The sequence below is a fragment of the Lissotriton vulgaris genome, chromosome 6, assembly GCF_964263255.1.
Source record: "Lissotriton vulgaris chromosome 6, aLisVul1.2, whole genome shotgun sequence".
Lineage (NCBI taxonomy): Eukaryota > Metazoa > Chordata > Amphibia > Caudata > Salamandridae > Lissotriton > Lissotriton vulgaris.
In genome coordinates this window covers 1,401,265,509-1,401,283,990 of record NC_141694.1, presented here as the reverse complement: position 1 = coordinate 1,401,283,990, position 18,482 = coordinate 1,401,265,509, and the positions used below count along the sequence as shown (strand labels likewise).

The 18,482-nt window shown below is 44.7% G+C and overlaps 1 protein-coding gene across 3 annotated transcripts in view; it reads left to right on the top strand.

The window, feature by feature from the left end:
- KIZ (kizuna centrosomal protein) overlaps positions 1–18,482 on the top strand; it is an 880,037-nt gene that overhangs the window by 645,543 nt on the left and 216,012 nt on the right. For all 3 annotated transcript variants that reach the window (XM_086927508.1, XM_086927510.1, XM_086927509.1), the window contains one exon: positions 18,182–18,278. In XM_086927508.1, coding sequence (XP_086783634.1) covers positions 18,182–18,278 — 97 coding nt within the window. The remainder of the gene's footprint in view (positions 1–18,181; positions 18,279–18,482) is intronic.

Below are 18,482 nucleotides of genomic sequence, written 5' to 3'. Positions count from 1 at the left end.
ACATTATGAAGATGCCACCAGGATAGTATCTATTGCCTGTACCCTCTTCATAAAGTAAAGGACTGTAGGATCTGCAGGACTTTTTCCTCCAAGACCTTAAAAGACAGGGAAGGCGCTTTGTGGAACTCAATAAAAATATATTTGATCAAAAAAAAAAGACAGGGAAGGCAGATTACTTATTTGGCTGGAAAGGCTGAAATCAAAGACCTTTGTGGAGTCTAGTGAGAAAGGCAGTAATAGTTCCCAGATGTCAGTCCATCTGGCAAAGAAAAGCTACAGATCTGAGGAATCCCCTGAGAGACACCAGAAATCTTCAAAAAGGACCCATCGTAAGTCTCAGCATACTGCCTCTAAAAAAGGTAAGCTACCATTCCCTTCTGAGGAGAAAGCAGTGGGGAGAGCTGCCTCAAAAACGGCCCCATAAACTGCCTCAAAACAGCCTAAGACTCAGTCAGAGTCTGTCAAGACCTCCTTGTCGTTGAAAAAGACATCGTCGGCGATGAGGTGGATTTGGCACCTCAGCTTTCCTCATCGCGCTTGAATCTTCCACGGAAGCAGAGGAGTTGGCCTAATGACAAAGGCGGTTGACCTCATATCTGGGGAACCAGGTTCGAGGCTCAGCAAGGACGCGCAACAGCCTGTGGTTCTGTAAAAGTCACTTAATCTCCCCGTGCCTAACAAAAATGAATGCGTCCTAATGTAACGCAACTGGTGCTAGTGTAAAGCGCTCTGATACCCGATACCTTTGGGTCAAGTTCCTGCAAAGGTCTCCCCCGCCTTCTCAAGACTCAGCAGCGCCTTCATTACCCACGATGGAGGTTCAGGATCCTGTATCTGTGCCACAAGATCAAATGCCACAGGCTCATGATGATGATGTCACTGAGGAAGGTGAGATCCCTAAGAAGCCTGCTATCATAAATAAGTGGGAAGACTACCTAATTCTGACACCTTCTCCACCAGCTCCTCAAGCAATTGATTCTCCTCCTAAGGATATTAGGGTGCTTCATGCTATTATGGAGAGATTGGCAAATCGTTTCCACCTGCCCATGCCCGTTAAGCAGTCTGACTGTTTCTTATATTATTTTAAGTTCCAAAACAGAAAATCTGTCCGTGAAATTCCCATCATTGAGCATATCTGGCAGGAAGGAGATAAAATCCTGAAGAATCCCTATACAGTGCCAGCACTCCTCCTGAGAATTTACAAAAACTACAAGCCCCCCGACGATGCGCCTGCATGCCTGGGAAGACAACCTAAGCCGGATTCAGTAATTTCCCAGGCTGTACAGCGGAGATCTCGGAAATCCTTTGGTACCCATAACTGCGCCACCTGATAAGGATGGAAGGCGCTTGGACAATATTGGCAGAAGATTCACCACTATGGCGGGTGCGTGAGTGCGTGCTGCAAATTCCTTAGTAATTCTAGGGAGATACGACCGCCAAATGTTGTCTGATGTTGATCTGTTCCTTGATTTTTTTGCCGGACGACAAAAAACATGAAGCAAGGAAGTATCTGCTTGAAGGGGAATGGTCAGCATTGTAAATTATAGACATATCTATGGATTTGGCTTTGTTGGGTTTTAGGCAACTAGCTGGAATAACAGTTCTCCGCCACCAAGGATGGCTCAAATCTACCACCTTTCGTCCTGTGATGCAAAGAAAGATCTTAGAGATGCCATTCGATGGGGACGCACTGTTTGGCAAACACATTTATGATGCCTTACAGGAAATAAAGAAGAGTACAGATACAGCTAAAGCTTTAGGAACCCCCAGTATAAGAATACACTCTTCCGATGAGCCCGTGGCAGAGGATCATATTCCTTTCAAGGGAACTATAAGAAATACCAGCCACAGACTTATCAATACAGATATGGCTATCAACAACAGCAATCTTATAGAGCCCCTCCAGCTGCTGCTTCCTCCAGACAGCAAAACAGAATAAAGTGTCCCCCTCAGAACAGGGACAATGGTAGAAAAGAGTTACACCTCCCCAGCACCTGCAACAATTCGGCCATGCATCAACCCCAATGCCGCATTCATTTCTTTACATTTCGAACAATGGAGAAAAATCACTTTGGACAAGTGGTTCCTGGAGATAGTAAAGTATGCACATAAACAAAGAGAGAGATAGGGTAAAGAACCACTCTTCAACCCCTACTAATTATATTGAAACAACAAAAGAGTGACCGAGGGTGTGCATCCAAAACAAGTTAAAGGTTACACTCCCCAAAAGAAAGCAACAGAAAACAACAAAGAGGGTGGGAGCGGGTTAGTGAGGGGACAATTTCTTGTTTAGTATAAAGCACCCTCACTCACCGACCTGGTCGGTGACATGCTTCATCATGGGGTCCCCACCGGGTAGACTGAATGTCTGCCCGGTGTGCTTCAACGCCTGATGTTACAGCGTAGATGTTTTTTTGTGTTGGGAATAGTGCAAAAAAACTGATGATGTTAAAAGAAAGCAGTCTGTGTCTCAGAAAAAGTTTTTATTGAGAGACCAGATTGCGTTTGTATAAAAACAAGTGAAACGGACGCCAGAAGGTCACGAGTTTGAACCAACAGTGTCCTTAGTGTAAAAAATTGTTGGTCGACATGTTTCTGCGGATAGTAAAGTATGGTCATACCCTAGAATTCATAAAGATTCCACCGCCTCATCCGCCTCTGAAGAGGCTTCCACCTCAGCTAAAACTTCTCAGAAAAGAAGTCATGGTTATGCTACCGGAAAGGAGCTATAGAAAGAGTTCCTCACTCTCAGGAGAGGAAAGGTTGTTATTCCTGTTTCTTTCTGATAAGAAAGAATTCGGGAAATCGGAGGCCATTACTAGATCTAAGAAAATTAAACAAATATCTGTAAAAGAAGTCCTTCCGCATGGTCACTCTCCAAGAGATACTACAGCTTCTCAATCATGCAGATTTTATGACGACATTAGATTTGCAGGATGGATATTTCCACTTCCCTATTCATCCCAAACATCTAAAGTGTCTCTGTTTCACTGTGGCAGGTGCTCATTTTCAGTTCAGAGTTCTCCCTTTTGGTCTGCGGTCAGCACCAAGAGTATTCACCAAATGTCTGGCTCCAGTTGCTGCTCATCTCAGGCTGCAGGGCCTACAGCTGTTTCCTTACCTAGACGACTGGTTAGTGAAAGCACTGTCTTTTTGACAAGCCTCAAAAGTAAGTTCAGTCTGCCTAGCAAATTTTTTGTTCCCTGGGGCTAACTCTCAATTTTCAGAAGTTAGTTCTGCAACCGTCTCAAAAGACACTCTTTCGCGGAGCAGTCTTAAACAGTATCCATGACAAGGCATTCTTGTCCACCGAAAGGCAAACACATCTAATTTCCCTAGCAACAAAGTTAAAAGGAAAAACGTTTGCTTCTGTGAGGCTGATAAAATCTCTACTGGGCATGATGTCCTCTGCAATTCTAATGGTACCTTGCGCTCCTCTCAAAATGAGATCAATTCAGTGGGAACTAGACAATCAATGGCTTCAGGTGACCGGCTCGTGTGACGACCTGGTGCGTATAACTCCAGTCATGCAGGCAGCTCTGCTCTGGTGGCAGCGCCCCAGAAATCTCTCTTCAAGACAACTTTCCTTTCTTGGACGCTGGATTTCGTCCTCTAGAATGATGGGGGGGGGGGGGCATCTTAAAGACCTCCAGATAAGGGGCAAGTGGTCCAAAGCTCTTTAAAAGATGCACATCAGGTTTCTGGAGGTCTGCGCCATTTCTCTAGCCTTACAGGCTTTCCTCCCTAGGATTCAGGGATCCTCGGTTCTGATAAGGACAGACAATACCACTTGAATGCATTACCTGAACAAACAAGGAGGCACCTGCTCCCATATCCTATCGCAGAAAACACAGGAAATCTGGAAGTGGCTTCTCTCTCATCACATATCTATCAAGGTAGAACATCTCCCAGGAGTGAAGAACAGTCTGGCGGATACCTTGAGCAGGACTTCCAACTCTTGCCACGAATGTGAGCTAGATAAGATGGTTCTTGAGTCCATCTTCCAGATGTATGGCAAGCCCAACTTGGATCTCTTTGCTTCTGAGATGAACCGGAAATGTCAATTCTATGCCAGCTGGGAGCCAGAAAAAGGTTCATGGGGAAACGCCTTTCTGTTAAGGTGGACAGGGATCTTCGCCTACACGTTCACTCCTTTTCTGATAATTCGAAGGCTTCTGATGAAACTGAAAAGGGAGCCAGGACTGGTTCACAGAGCTTCCCCTGCTCTCATAATGCAGACCTTCTATCCTTTCAATATAGTCAACACTGTTAACATTGAGCAGGGGCCAGATTCTTCATCCACATCCAGCTCCGCTGCGTTTTTACTGAACTCGTTGAGTTCAAGGAATTAGACCTGCCGCAAGACTGTGGGGACATCCTTTCTAAGGCAAGGGCGCCATCCACGATTAAAACTTACACTCTCAAATAGAAACGTTTCTGTTCATGGTGCCTTCATTACAGTGTGCACCCACTTGGGTCTTCTCCAGATAAAATGTTACCTTATCTGCTCTCCCATGCTAAATCTGGCCTTATGTTCACATCTATTAAGTTATAATAATAATAATAATACTGAGTTTTATAGAGCGCAACAGCTACCTCCGTAGGAAGTGTCCCGGCACTGGCATGGGCAGTGAGAGTCATAATGCAAGAGAGAAGAGATTTATTGCGTGAAAAGCCATGTTTTCAGTAGGCTTCTGAAGCAAGGTTCAGAGGGTGCTTGTTGGATTTCCTGTGGCAAGGTGTTCCAAAGCCGTGCCGTACTTACGGAAAAAGTTCTTCCACCTAAGCGCGCCCTTTTCACTCAAGGAACGTGGAGATGGACCTTATAGCTAGACCTTAGGAGTCTGGCCTGAGAATATCTAGGCAGCCGTTTTTTTAAGTAATTTGGGCAGGTCCCATGAAGGGCTCTGTAGGCCAAGGTGAGCGCCTTGAATTTTATGCGACTTGCCACAGGCAACCAGTGTAGCATGCGCAAATGGGGAGAAATGTGATGTCTAAAAGGGACCTGCCTGAGTAATCTAGCCGCTGAATTCTGCACGATTTGCATCTTTTGCAACAAAAACTTCGGAAGGCCTAAATAGAGGCCATTGGCATAGTCAAGCCTTGAAGTGATTGTGGCATGGATAATCGTTTTGCGGCAGCTCACTGGGAGCAGTCGGAGAAATCTGCGTAGGCTCCTCAGTTTACCTTACATATTAAGTTACACCTGGCCGCCATCTTTACTTAGCGGCGTTCCTCTGGAGGTTTATCTCTTTGTTCTTGTCGACTGGTAAAACAGGTTATGAAAGGACTTCTCGGAATATATCCTCTTTTAAGAGCTCCTGCTCCATAATGGAGACTTACTCTGGTTCTGGCGCAACTTGTGAAACAACCTTTAGAGCCTATACACAAAGCTGAACTCAAATACATATCCTGGAAAGTTGCTTTATTGTTGGCTCTTACTTCTGCTAGGAGAGTCAGCAAAATTCAAGCCGTTACAGTTAAAGAGCCTTACCTTCGCTTTACTAATGACTACGTTCTCCCTAGAACGAATCCTGCATTTATTCCAAAGATACCATCAACTTTCCACCTTAAAGAGCCAGTTATTCTACGAACATTCTTTCCTAATCCTAATTCTGAGGCTGAAAAGGCACTTCATACACTGGATATAAAGAGATGCCTCAAATGTTATCTTTCACATACTTAGACCATCCGAAGATCTGATAAACTGTTTGTGTCCTATGGTGCACAAAAGCCAGTTACTGCAGTGACTAAAGCAACAATTGAAAGGTGGCTTGCAGCTGCTGTTAATTTTTGCCATGTTAAAGCAGGCAGACCGTTTTCTTTCAAACGTAAGAGGGCAGTGTCATCCTCAGCGGCGCTTCTTGCTGGAGTGCCATTGGATAAAATTTGCTGTGCCGCAACATGGAAGAATGTGCATACATTTACGTGGAATTACTGCTTGGATTTGACTACGGAGGCAGAAGCAGTGGTAGGTCAAGCAGTTCTACGTAATCTTTTCCAATAAGGTAAGACTCTGTTTTGGAGGTGAATAATTATTGATGCTAATGCAATGTATTTGTTTCACATGTGATTGCTGGTTTGAGTTCTCTTGATGCATAACTGCTTCTTTTTTATATTGTCATACATATGGAGTAGATGTACACATGTATATCTATTTATGAGGATATTTATTTGCCACTTGTATGATACCCGCCATCCTCTAAGATTAAAATTGTACAACTGCTAACTCTTCTGATTCCAGCATGTGAATCTATGAAAGATCCAATACTGGATAAGAAAACGAGTTACTTACCTGTAACTTCAGTTATCCAGAATTGGTATCTTTTATGGATTCACATGCGACCCACCCTCCTCTCCGGAGAGGTTTCCCTTATTGATCATTTATCATTCTGGTCACTCATGGTAGAAAATCAGAGGTACTTGCCTCTCTGTGGAGTATTCTAGAGGGTGCTAGAGCCTGATTGGCTGTGTTTCAACTTTGTTTCTTTTTTACAAAAGGACAGGGATGAGCTACTGCAATGACTATTCAGTGCATTATAGCATATAATGATATGCATTACTGCTATATATATATATATATATATATATATATATATATATATATATATATATATATATATATATATATATATATATATATATATATTTTTACTGTGAGACTCCCGCCTCGATGGAGGGGATGATTCAAGCATGTGAATGTATGAAAGATACCAATACTGGATAACTGAAGTTACAGGAAAGTAACTTGTTTTCTTGTATTGTACATACGTACGTTGGCTTGTCCTTTTGTGACAACATGTAATAAACACTGCACACCTTTCATTAAGGTGATTATCATTCAAGTGTCCAGGCCATACCCGTATTATGATAAAATGGGCCTATAAAATGCTAGTGTGAAAACAAGGTGGGCCTGTAAAAATGACCTTATTCTAAGATGAGAATAAAGTGATCACATTGTAAATGGTAGTGTGTTCATTGTGTATGAACCCATGCAACTGTTTTTAATCCAACCCGTACTTTTCTGTCATGCCTCTTAACGCCTCATAGAATCTATTGCCACTTTCTGGAGGAGAGAAACACATACAATGCACGCTATTACAACTACTCAAATCCATTTCTTTACCACTTATCGAAATAGAGAGCCACAACCCCTTGAAGAATTACATCGTCAAGGGAAACGTGCCCGCCAAGGACCTAAGTTTGTCCTCTAAGCCCTGCATCTTACCAGTGTGTAATCAGAGGACACTAATCAAGTGTCTTCTGTGTTGCCTTGTTAAAAGTGGTGATAGCGTATTAGTCAGTGTAGCGCATTAATGTGCTAGTACCGCCCTCATCTTTATATTAGAAAACGGACCCAAATGTCTTTGGTAGTGCTCCTATCCTCGCTTCTTACTCCTAAAATGTGTCAGCCCTTTTCATTATTATTTCATGTATTCCACCAGCCTGTTGATTATATTGTGTTTAACGGGGCAGTCAGTACTTGTGCAACGAGCTGATCTTGGAGGCCATTTTTACCCCTTGGATCATAGACCACCATATTTTGGTGCCGCCTTCTAGTTATTTTAGAAGGGGATTTTTAGGAGGGGATGACCCCTTATATGAAGGTTCGCAGGGCGACGTGCAAGAGTACATACCAAAGGAAAGCCCATATGCCCCTGCCAGTGTTCAGCTCAGATTCAGCGCCAGTCATGCTGCCCGTTCTGAGACCCTTACCCACCCCTCCCCAGCAAGCGTAGGATTAATTACTCCGGAACTATCCATCCATGCACTAAGACCTGCTCTAAGAGTGAGTCTTTGACGGAATCTTACTCTATCCCACAAGCATGCGCTTAGTCTTCAGTGCTCCCTTCCTGGGTTGATAATCATGAGGATAGTTTATCTAGCCGTAGTCAAGAATGGAAGTAGAAGGCGGGTTATTTGGAATGCACACCTCCTTACTGACTGTTCACTCATTACAAAAAAAGGCTCTACATATTCTCGACCTGCACAAAGCTGAGGAGATTGACGTATTATTTCTAACAGAGACCTGGCGGAATTAGTCCTCCGCTCCTGACATTTTGGTTGCGCTACATGAATGCTAGTCCCGGATCGATTTTGACCATGTAGAAAGTAGAGATGGTACTTCTTTATAGTGCTCTGATCCCCAATAAAATTCCCGCTTGACCAGGGTGGGCTTTTTTTGCCAGGAGTCCTGTACACCTCCACACTCTCTGAGACAATAGACTTACTCAGCAGACTCCCCTCTGGCATGGCACCTGGTTGTGAGAGGTGGCAGTACTGGGGGGCTTTGGGAGGTGGGACGACCTTATAGATATAACTTTGCTGGGTGACTTCTGGTCAAGAACCCACATACTGTCCTTCCAAGACCATACACTCTTACTTCCACACAATTTTATAAATACCCCTCCCCCACAGCCCCCCCTTGGGTGGCATTCTCAAAGAGAAGGCAGGGCTGGGGCAGCAAATATCCAAGACATCTTCAAGAGGCTTCTCCGCCAACTGCCAGGACTCCTGTAGGAATATGGTGTCATTCACCATTAACATACGTCCCTTCTTTCTGATCTACCCAGAGATTCCTCTTGCATTCCAGAAACAGACTTTTAATTCTGTCGTTGTTTTGACCTCTTCTTCTTTTGGTGGGTTCACTGATTTATTGATCTTGCTAGGCAATCCTCATTTATGTTTTGTTTTTTCAGTTCTATAGGCTCTGCGGCATTGTGCCCCTCATCATCTTCTTTATTCCATTGCGTTGAGTAATCTGAGGCAGTCCCTACATGCGGCCGGCTGCTTTTAACTCCAGATGGCTCCTTGCTCTCTGCTCTTGTAGTCAATTGGGATTTATTTTGCTCAAAGCTTTGTACGATATTCCCCCTCGTTAAGGCCTATTTATGTTCATTTGTTTTTTTACCCTGGCCAAGGTGCATGAAAGCGACATATTCAATGTTGTTTTACTTCAGATGTTCCAAACCAGGCAGTTTTGTAGCTAATTTTATGATGTTCTGTCTGTTTAAAACGTCCCATCCACCTCGGGATGTATATTCTGGGTATATAATGTGACATTAAAAGACCCCTTCGCATTACTTCACTGCTTGAACAAAATACAACTGTGTAAGTAGTGATATTAAAACTAACTAACAAGAACAAAAATGTTTCCTTTAGTAGCTTGTTCTCGCTGCCAGGGTTAAAAACAGTGCACCTGCAGTATGGATTTAAAACTACATGTGTCAGACAAAAAACAGGTCTACATGTTTCAGCCATGGAGACCCTAACTGTATCACAGCTTTTATCAGGACCTAGGAGGATGCTGCTGCACAAAAGAAATGTGAATGGTGATAAACAGATAATATTAATAGTGAAATACAAAACCAGTAACACTGCTGTTTTCAGTTCTAGGTTTAGTGATCGTACCTGTTAGAGAAAGATGCAAAATCGTAGAAACCCAATAGATAAGTGGCTCTGAACATGTTTGCAAGTAAATTATGATAATTATGCGGCATGCTATTCTCACCACATATACAATGCAACTAGCATGTATAATTGATGTAAAGGTCGCTTACCCGTAGTGTACGGATAAGCCTTACCTCTACCTTGCGACAGCTCAGCGAAGGGGGCACCGCTCTGAAAAGTATGTGGATGTAAATGTATCAAAACATAACCCAAAATTTAATTGACACTACTCCTTACAAACAAAGTTAATTGAGGAACAAACAGATCACGGAGAAACCCAGTACATGGAAGAACTTGTTCGGTCAAAGCTATATAGAGACAGCTAATACCCTCAATTGAACTTATGGTAACTATATGGTGATGGAGACCAAATCAGACTGCGAGACAAGTTATGAAACAGTCAGCCTATCCACGTCCTCTGTATTCATAGCAGGACAATAAGTGTGTTGCAGTGATTTTGCCTGCTACTCATTATGAGGCCATAGTGTTAACTCGTCCTTTCTATTGATAGACCAATATGTGTGTGGCAGTAGTGTTCCCTGCTCCACGTTAAAAGGCCATAGTATTTTTTTCCTAATTACTAGATTTTATTGAGAAACAAGACCACTACTAATAGTACGGGTGTCTGTGGCAATGCAATGCCCAAAGGACCTCCGTGTAAACCAGCTTAAAATAAAGTGCCGAGTCACGGAGTACTGCGCTCTTATAAGTGTCCCCGAATTGATGTGGTCTACTGCCATTGAAATAGAATCACCACTGGAAAAAAGATAAGGGGAGTACGGCAGGCGCTACCTAACGCTCCATGATCTGTTTGTTCCTCATTAAATTTTGTTTTTAAGGAGTAGTGTCAATTCAATTTTAGGTTATGTTTTGACACTTTTACATTCACCTTCTTATCAGAGCTATAACCCCTTCCATGAGCTGTCACCAGGTAGAGGTGAGACTTCTTATCCGTACACTACGGGTAAACAAATTTGACATAAATTACACATGCTAGTCGCATTGTATATGTGGTGAGAATAGCATCCCGCATAATTATCATAATTTACTTACAAACATGTTCAGAGCCTCTTATCTATTGGTTTTCTATGTCTTTCCCTAACAGGTACGATCAGTAAACCCAGAAATGAAAACAGCAGCGTTACTGGTTTTGTATTTCAGAATTCCGCAGGTACACTGTTTTTCACCCTGGCAGAGAGAACAAGCTAATAAAGTTAACATTTTTGTTCTTGTTAGTTAGTTTTAATATTACTACTTACACAGTTATTTTTTTGCGCTGCTCCCTCACCATATCCCTTTCTTGCCTCTCTCAACAGTTGGATTTAGTGCATCCTCATTAGAGTAGGTATGTAAAATATCCCTGAGCTCCTTCCTCTCGGAGATGGTGTTGAAGCCCTTGGCGGGACTAGGGATTCCCGCCAGGAGGAGAATCCCAGATGATGAAGCAGGCCACTTTCGTTGGGTGAGGGATTACGTCCTGAAAGGGATTATGCCACAGGCTTCCCTGCGCGATTTTTGGAGTGTTTCTGTCTGTTTGCTTCACTATCCCAGATCCAAGAATTTAATAGTTGTAATATGCCAAAGATTGATGTTTTTTCATCAGCGTCTTTCCATGCTTTGTTGGCAATTGCAGGTCAGGTGCTGCTGTTTGAATACTTGTGTCCAGATTTCTGATTTTGTTTTTTATGCTATCCTTTTGATCTAATGGCCCGTTATCATACTCCATTCCCCGCCCCTATTATTTTGGATTTTTGCCTTCTGTAGACAATTCACTTTCCTCAATCTCTCTCTTACCAGCAGATTAATCTGTAACAACTCGAGTTTCCCTTTAAGCAAACACCGGGTAGACAGCACAATCCTCTACATATCGGCCTGTCCAAAGACAACTTTTTTTTGGGCCCTTTTTGTTCAGTTTCTTTAAACGCATTTTTTTTTTCCTAGATAGGCCTCCGCATTGGGGCTCCTGATTTTTGTTGTTTCTTGCCTCAGGGTAAAGGTCATAGCTTGCTTGATTTTTATTAATTTTATTCTCCTGGAAATATATGTCCTTTGCTGCTTATTCAGTTTCCATTGGACGAGCAGTGAGACACTTACATTGTCTGGGAAAGTTGTATTGCATCCTCCATCTTGTGCCATGTCAAACCCGTGCCAATCCAAAATGTATCCTGCTGGTGCCAGCAATCATATTTTCACGACAACGTGGATCCTTGCTCCCATCCATAGGTTACATATACACTTTCTTGGCATGCACTTGGGATCTAGTTGTCAACTCTAAGAGGAACTTTACATGAGTGCGGCCATTAGGTAAAGCACTCTTCCAGAACCACAAAAAAGGTCTGTTCAGTACTACAAATCCATCAAAAATCAATATGCTTCTACCATTGCTTCAAGTCAATAACCCAGGACATGCACAGCAGTCCATATTATAGAGGAGGGCATGCCTGGTTTGCCCCTTCAAGTCACAGAACATGCTCTCTTCCTTGAAATCACCGTGCACAAACCTAGGCCTCAGCGTACATGCTAGGTTAGTGTGGTTAACAACAGGCTATCAAAAAGACAGGACACCAGGCCGCCATTCTTTTTAAAAAAATCTTTTTTATTGTAATAGAGCAGTACACATAATTTTACATTGTCATTATTGGATACACAACCAAGCATTATTACTCCTTGCCACATGGCATCCTTATTTATCATGGACCGCCAGGTCAATGCCATCACCTCCTCCTGCAACCACACCCTACACCTTCTCCACAAGACCTTCAAGTGGATCCCCCCAGAACACAGGAAAACTGTCACACACGCCCTCATCAGTAGCAGACTTGTCTACAGCAACCCACTCTACGCCGGAATCAGCAAGAACCTCACCCGCAAACTCCAAAACGCCGCCACCAGACTAGTCCTTAACGTACTGCGCTACTGCCACATCAGCCAGCACCTATTTACCCTACTCTGGCTCCCCATCGAGAAGAGAATCACTTTCAAACTTTTCACCCTCGCACACAAGGCCCTCCACAACACCGGACCTGCCAACCTTAACCACCCCCTCGTGTTCCATGCTCCCCAGCGCTCTCTCCGCTCGGTCCAACCCTCCCTTGCAGCAGTACCTTGAATCAAGAAAAGCAGAAGAGGAGGGCGCTCCTTCTCCCTCCTGGCGGCCAAGGCTTGGAACTCCCTCCCTCCACACCTCCATCAGACTGCATCGCTCCCCAAATTCCTAAAGGATCTCTAGACCTGGCTCTTCGATGTAACTCAGTAATCCTCCAGGATCTGCGGACCTGCCCCTCCTCCCCCTGCGCCTTGAGACCAGTTCCGGGTGTATATCTAGCGCTCTACAAACCCCTGATTGATTGATTGATCATCGCAGGGTCACCGGCTTCTTTACCCACCATTATATTGATGTTGCCATCAGTTGCTCTCTGAGTGGATAGTGGAGAGGATTGTTTCACCCACTGGAGGCGTGCATGGATTACCCCAATATTCGTTCCATTTGTTCCAAATTCTCCCCCATTTTTCGGGCACCCTCTTTTCACATAGGCTGTTTTCTCCGCCAGCATACACCAGTCCACATCTTTTATCCAGTCTTGCAGTGTGGATGGGGGATAGCTCCCCAATGGCGAGCTTTATTGTGTTTTGCCAGTGTAAAACGCAGGGTCACCCGGGTTTGATCTGCTCGTCCCAGGTTGGTGTCTTCCCACACATTTAGAAGGCACCACTTAGGCGAAAGTGTGAGCTCTCCTACCACCACCCGATATGCATGACCTGATCGCCCACCAGTATTCCTGAATCTCCTGACACGTCCATATGATATGACAAAACGATCCCACTCCCCCACACTTTCTGTTACAGGTTGCGTCTGCCCTACGGACAATCTTCACCAATGTAGTGCAGGAATGTATACCCTCCGGTATTGTCTAAACCCCAGCGATCTTTCAGCGCCAAAAGAGGGCCTGGTAGGTTGTTAATCAACTTTCGGTATATGAGCGATACTGCCTTTCGGGGCAATTGTTCCTCCAGGAGTCTACACTCCAGAGACGACTCCGGGAGTTCAGTTCTCCAGGACACTGCTGCTTGAATTACATGTCGGATCTGTAGATAAGGGAAAGACTCCTTCCAGGGAAGTTCATGTGTCTTTTGTAGTAGTTCAAATTAGATCATTTCTGTCCCCCTGTGTAGGTCCCCCAACCTCGCGATTCTTATTAGGTCCCATTTAACTAAACCTTTTCTTATTTCTGAGGCACCCAGTTGTTGAGCGTCCCAAAGCGGTTGGCTTTGGTGAGTTTATTCCTCCACCCAAATTTGGCGAGAGCCAAGTGTCAATGGCAGATTGTCACCACCGTAGGACCCTCCAGCGTGAGTTGTCGTGGTTCGGTATAAAGCACATGAAGATAGCCTCTCGGGTGTAGTACCAGCCGATCCATGTGGTACGCTGGCTCTGTTAGCGGGTGGTGGATCCATTGGTTAACGGTTGCTAGTTGAGCTGCCCTGTAATACGTTTGGATATGTGGCAACGCGATTCTCCCATCATACCAGCAATGTGCCAATTTACTGAGGGCGATTTTTGGGGGGCCACCATCCCACAGGAAGAAGCACACCTCACGGTCTATCGAATTGAAGTATGAGTCCAGAACGGGAAGGGCTTGTTTTGTACTACATATAAGAATCTCAGCAGGGCCATCATTTTAAACAGGGCCGCTACACCGAGGTGTTTGAGTGCGAGGGCTCGCCGGTGGTGGACATCTCTGTTCAGGCACTCCAAAGGAGGTTGCAGGTTTTGGTTTAAAAAGCGCGCCTGATCAGTTGTTATAAAAATGCCCACGTATCGAAATCTGTCTGTGGCTGTCTGCGCCTCACAGTCCATCGGAAACTTCGGTCTCTGTCTGCTTAGAACAAACACTACAGATTTGACCCAATTTATGACATTGCCAGAGTACCTACCAAATGTAGCAAACAAATTTTATATTCTTGCTATAGAGGCTCGGGGGGAGGCCACATATGAAGTGATATCATCTGCATACAGCAAGAGCCTGTCCTCCCAGTCCACCGACCATCGTAGGCCACGCATTATTGGATCGCTCTGGATCCATGCTGCCACTGGCTATCAACGCGAAGACTAGGGGGGACAGGGGGCATCCCTGTCTTGTGCCATGCTGCATCGGGAATATACGCGATCTTTCCCCTTTGACCACTACCTGCGCCTGTGGTGCTGTTTACAGGAGGCTGAGCCGAGAAAGAAATCACGGTTCGAATCCCATACGTTTGGGCACCGCCACGATATAAGGCCACTCAAAGGTGTCAAGGTCATCTGAGTGTCTAGGGATAAGACCACAGCATCTTCTCTGATTCTGTGTGCACCTCCCAAGACACCATGCAGGCGCCTGAGGTTCAGGGCGGTGTTGCGTCCTGACATAAATCCGGATTGGTCTGGGTGGGCCAAGGCCAGGAGTAGAGGGGGAAGCTGCTGCACAATACTTTTGCAATAATTTTTGCTTCTGCATTCAGCAACGTAATTGGCCGGTACGACATACATTGGTCCCTCGGCCTTCCCCCCCTTGTGAATTACCACTATATTCCCCAGTGTCTGATCTATTGGGAGTCTTCCAATAGTGTTGCTCTCCTCAAACATTGTCAGGACGTGAGGCGCAGTCACCTGCGCTGTGAGCTTGTATAATTAAATTAGGATACCGTATGGCCCCAATGCTTTTCCCTACTTCAGGGCTCCTATCGCTTGAGTTATTTCAGCTATTGTAAGGTCCTCTTCCAGAGGCTGGCGCTCTTCCTCCGTCAACACCAGGAGTGAGATATCCCTCAGGAACTCAAGCGATTCCTGTCTGGGTATTCCGGACTGGTGGAGTATACCTTCGCATAATGGTCTGCAAAGGACTCCTCAATACCTAACGGGTTCCTGATCTCCCCGGATCTAGAGGTGAGCAATGGGACCCATCTATATGGTTTCTGGCGCTCATCCAACCAGGCCAGTAGTTTGCCTGTTTTGTCGCCAGTTTCATAAATCCGGTGTTGTGTTTAATTAATTTTATTCCTGGCCTCCTCTGTAACGCTGTCTTTATAGTCTTGTTGTTAGTTTTAACGTGTGTTGTGCATCATCATCATAGTTTCGTAGTTTAAAGTTCTAAATCAAGGATTTCCTGTTCACGTTTCACAACTGTCGCTCTTTTCTCTTTTTTATGTCCAGATATGAGCGAAAGGGCCTGACCCCTGACCACCATCTTATACGCTTCCCATAATATCTGTGGCGAAGCGACTGCATTAAGGTTAAACTGAAAGTAGAGATTATTTGCATCTTCCAGGCCTTTTCTTATTTTAGGTACCTTAATTTACCAAGGATTTATTGCCACCAGGCCCCTGCGTCGCGGGCCACCCACCTTATATTTTGCCCATATCGGAGAGTGGTCGGAGATACCTCTTGCCAAGTTTCGGACCTCCGAGAAGTGAGGGAGGAGTGTGGTGAGCGAAATCAAGAAATCAATTCGCAAATGACTACCATGTGTTCCTGAGTGGAACGTGTACTCTGGTGTAGTGGGGTTTAGAGATCTCCAGACATCTATCAGGCTGATTGCGGACAACAAAATCTACCAGTCATGTCTGCCTGGGTGTTTGGCCTCTAGGTGTCATACGATCCAGTAAGTCGCAGCCTGCCATGTTAAAGTCTTCTCCCATATATAGACGACCCATAGGGAGTTCCAGTATTTGTGCCCCCAGGTCTGTCAAGGTCGAGTCTACCAACGTGGGGGGAACGTATACGGACAGAATATTGATTACTTTGCCTGCCCATTTCCCCGAAACCACTGAATATTTACCCAGTCTGGCTGTCCATGTTTTTTCTATGATGAGGGGTAGGTTTTTCTTGAGGAGGATTCCTGTACCCCGTGAACCGGATGTGTAGCCTGCATGCACCTTCATTTTGTAGCCCCAGCGATTCAAGGCCTTACAGTTATTGCCCATTAGATGGGTCTCCTGCAAGAGAACCACATCCGGAGAGTGTTTAATAAGCTGAAGCACGATGCCTCGCTTAACTTTACTTCCTAGCCCATTTACGTTCCAGGACATTATTTTCATTTCAGCCTGGACTTGCCTTGTCATGTGAAAGCTGATCTGGATGTCACCACTCCCAGTGCCCATCCGGTCCCCCTGTGTCGGACCCAGTGTCTTGGTCGTGTTGAAGAGGCCATCTGTTCTTTCACTGTAACATAGAAACCTGCATAACAAAACAACTAAAAAACATGTAGCAACCCCCCTCCCTTCCCCATCCCCTACCACCCCCACCATGCAGCCATGCCAGATGGCACCCCAATTGCCCCCCCAACTCAGCAGAGAGCCTGTCAACCCTACCCATGGTTCTAAGCATAGGGGACGTATACTTGCCCCTCAACTCTTCCCCCACCCCCTCTCCAGTCTCGCAGTTAGTCTGTCCGCCATTATTATAGAGCTGTGCTTTCCAACAGTGCTAAAGTGGTTCATTATCTCAGTCCCTTCCTGCCCAGGCCGCTGGGTGGGTTTTATGCTGCGCTTAGTTTCGCCTAGTCCGATAGCTGGACGGGAGGTCAACTAAACCAAAATGGCTTCCTAAACCTGCCCCAAGTCCTTCGACGTAGCCACGTTATTCTTACCCACTTTCCCCGCTCTCGGTCACCGATCTCATGGCACATAGGCTGCCATTCTTGATTCAAGGTTCCTTTTTTGGGTGTAGAGTTGGGTTGTAGAAGTAGCTGTTCTTTCAGTGGCTGCCACGAGAAGTACTTTAAGGCAGGATTGATGTGGTCTCGTATGTTTAGGCTACACGCTTGTCTGGCTGTGGCTCTCTGGATGTTGGTAATGGTAATTATGCATGTATTACAAACGCTTGGGACATGACATATCCCAGCCGTGGTGTAATGCCTTCCTTGGCATTACAGTGGTATTATTTTGATGTTTTAACTCAATTTCTACTCCTGTCTAAGCACTCGATCTTTGTGTGATGTAACTCACCTGCATTCATCCATGCACTCGCCAATTCATTCATTCATCCATCCATCACGTATTCAACTATTCATCAATCTATGAACTTAATCACTCTATGCTTATACATGCACTGAGGCAGTCACTCATCCTTCTAACCGTTGCCTTATCCTCACACTCACCCATTCGCCTCTCCACACAAACACAAGTTACACTGTCGGTGAAGAATCCGTTTCATAAAACAGCCACATATTTCAGCTTTAACAATGCTTTGAATGTTTTCCAAGGGATCGTTCTAGGCCCCATGATCATGGCGAAATCTAATTAAGTTTCTGTGTTAACCTTGATCTATGCAAATCTTGTGAATAAAGCTCTGTACGGCATGAATCCCACACCACTACTAATGTTGAGATATGGCCCTTGCAATGTGCATGATATTAACAGAGTAACAGCGTGTATCTCCGACGGCTCGATCTGCTAGTTATAGATCGTGTATTAAGTTGAAAACACATGCTTCTCTGTTAACATTTCTTTCACTTTATACCTCTTTTTTATATTTACTGTAACATTTATTTGATAGTAATTTCAGTGTGTTTTGTGTGACAATTTGTTTTTTTTCCTGTATGATAAGGCAATTAAATGTTGTCAGGTGTCGTCTGGGGCATCCGTGTTGATTTCTACAACTTGAAACGGCCAATTTGAATTTTAGCCATCGGTTGTAAACACAGCCTCTCAGATACATATTTCTGAAGAACACCATTTCCTTTTTTTATGACAGATTTGTATCCCGGCGCCCTTAATGTCATGGACAAGGGTAAGAAGAAACTCAGCTCGGAGGCGAGTGCTTCATCGAGTGAAAGAAGTCCCTTGATGAGGTAAATATTTCAGATTCACTCCCAAGCGAAAAGTCCCTGCCTACACTGCCATGCGAAAGTGCACAAAGTTCGTAATGCACATAATTTTGGGGCATAGTGCAGCACACCTTTAGAGTTTTAGTTTCATTTTCGCGTTAAAAGCCGCAATCGTTGCCTTTCAGAATATTTGCAGCCGGGCCAGGTATTGTTCTGCAGCTGTTGTTT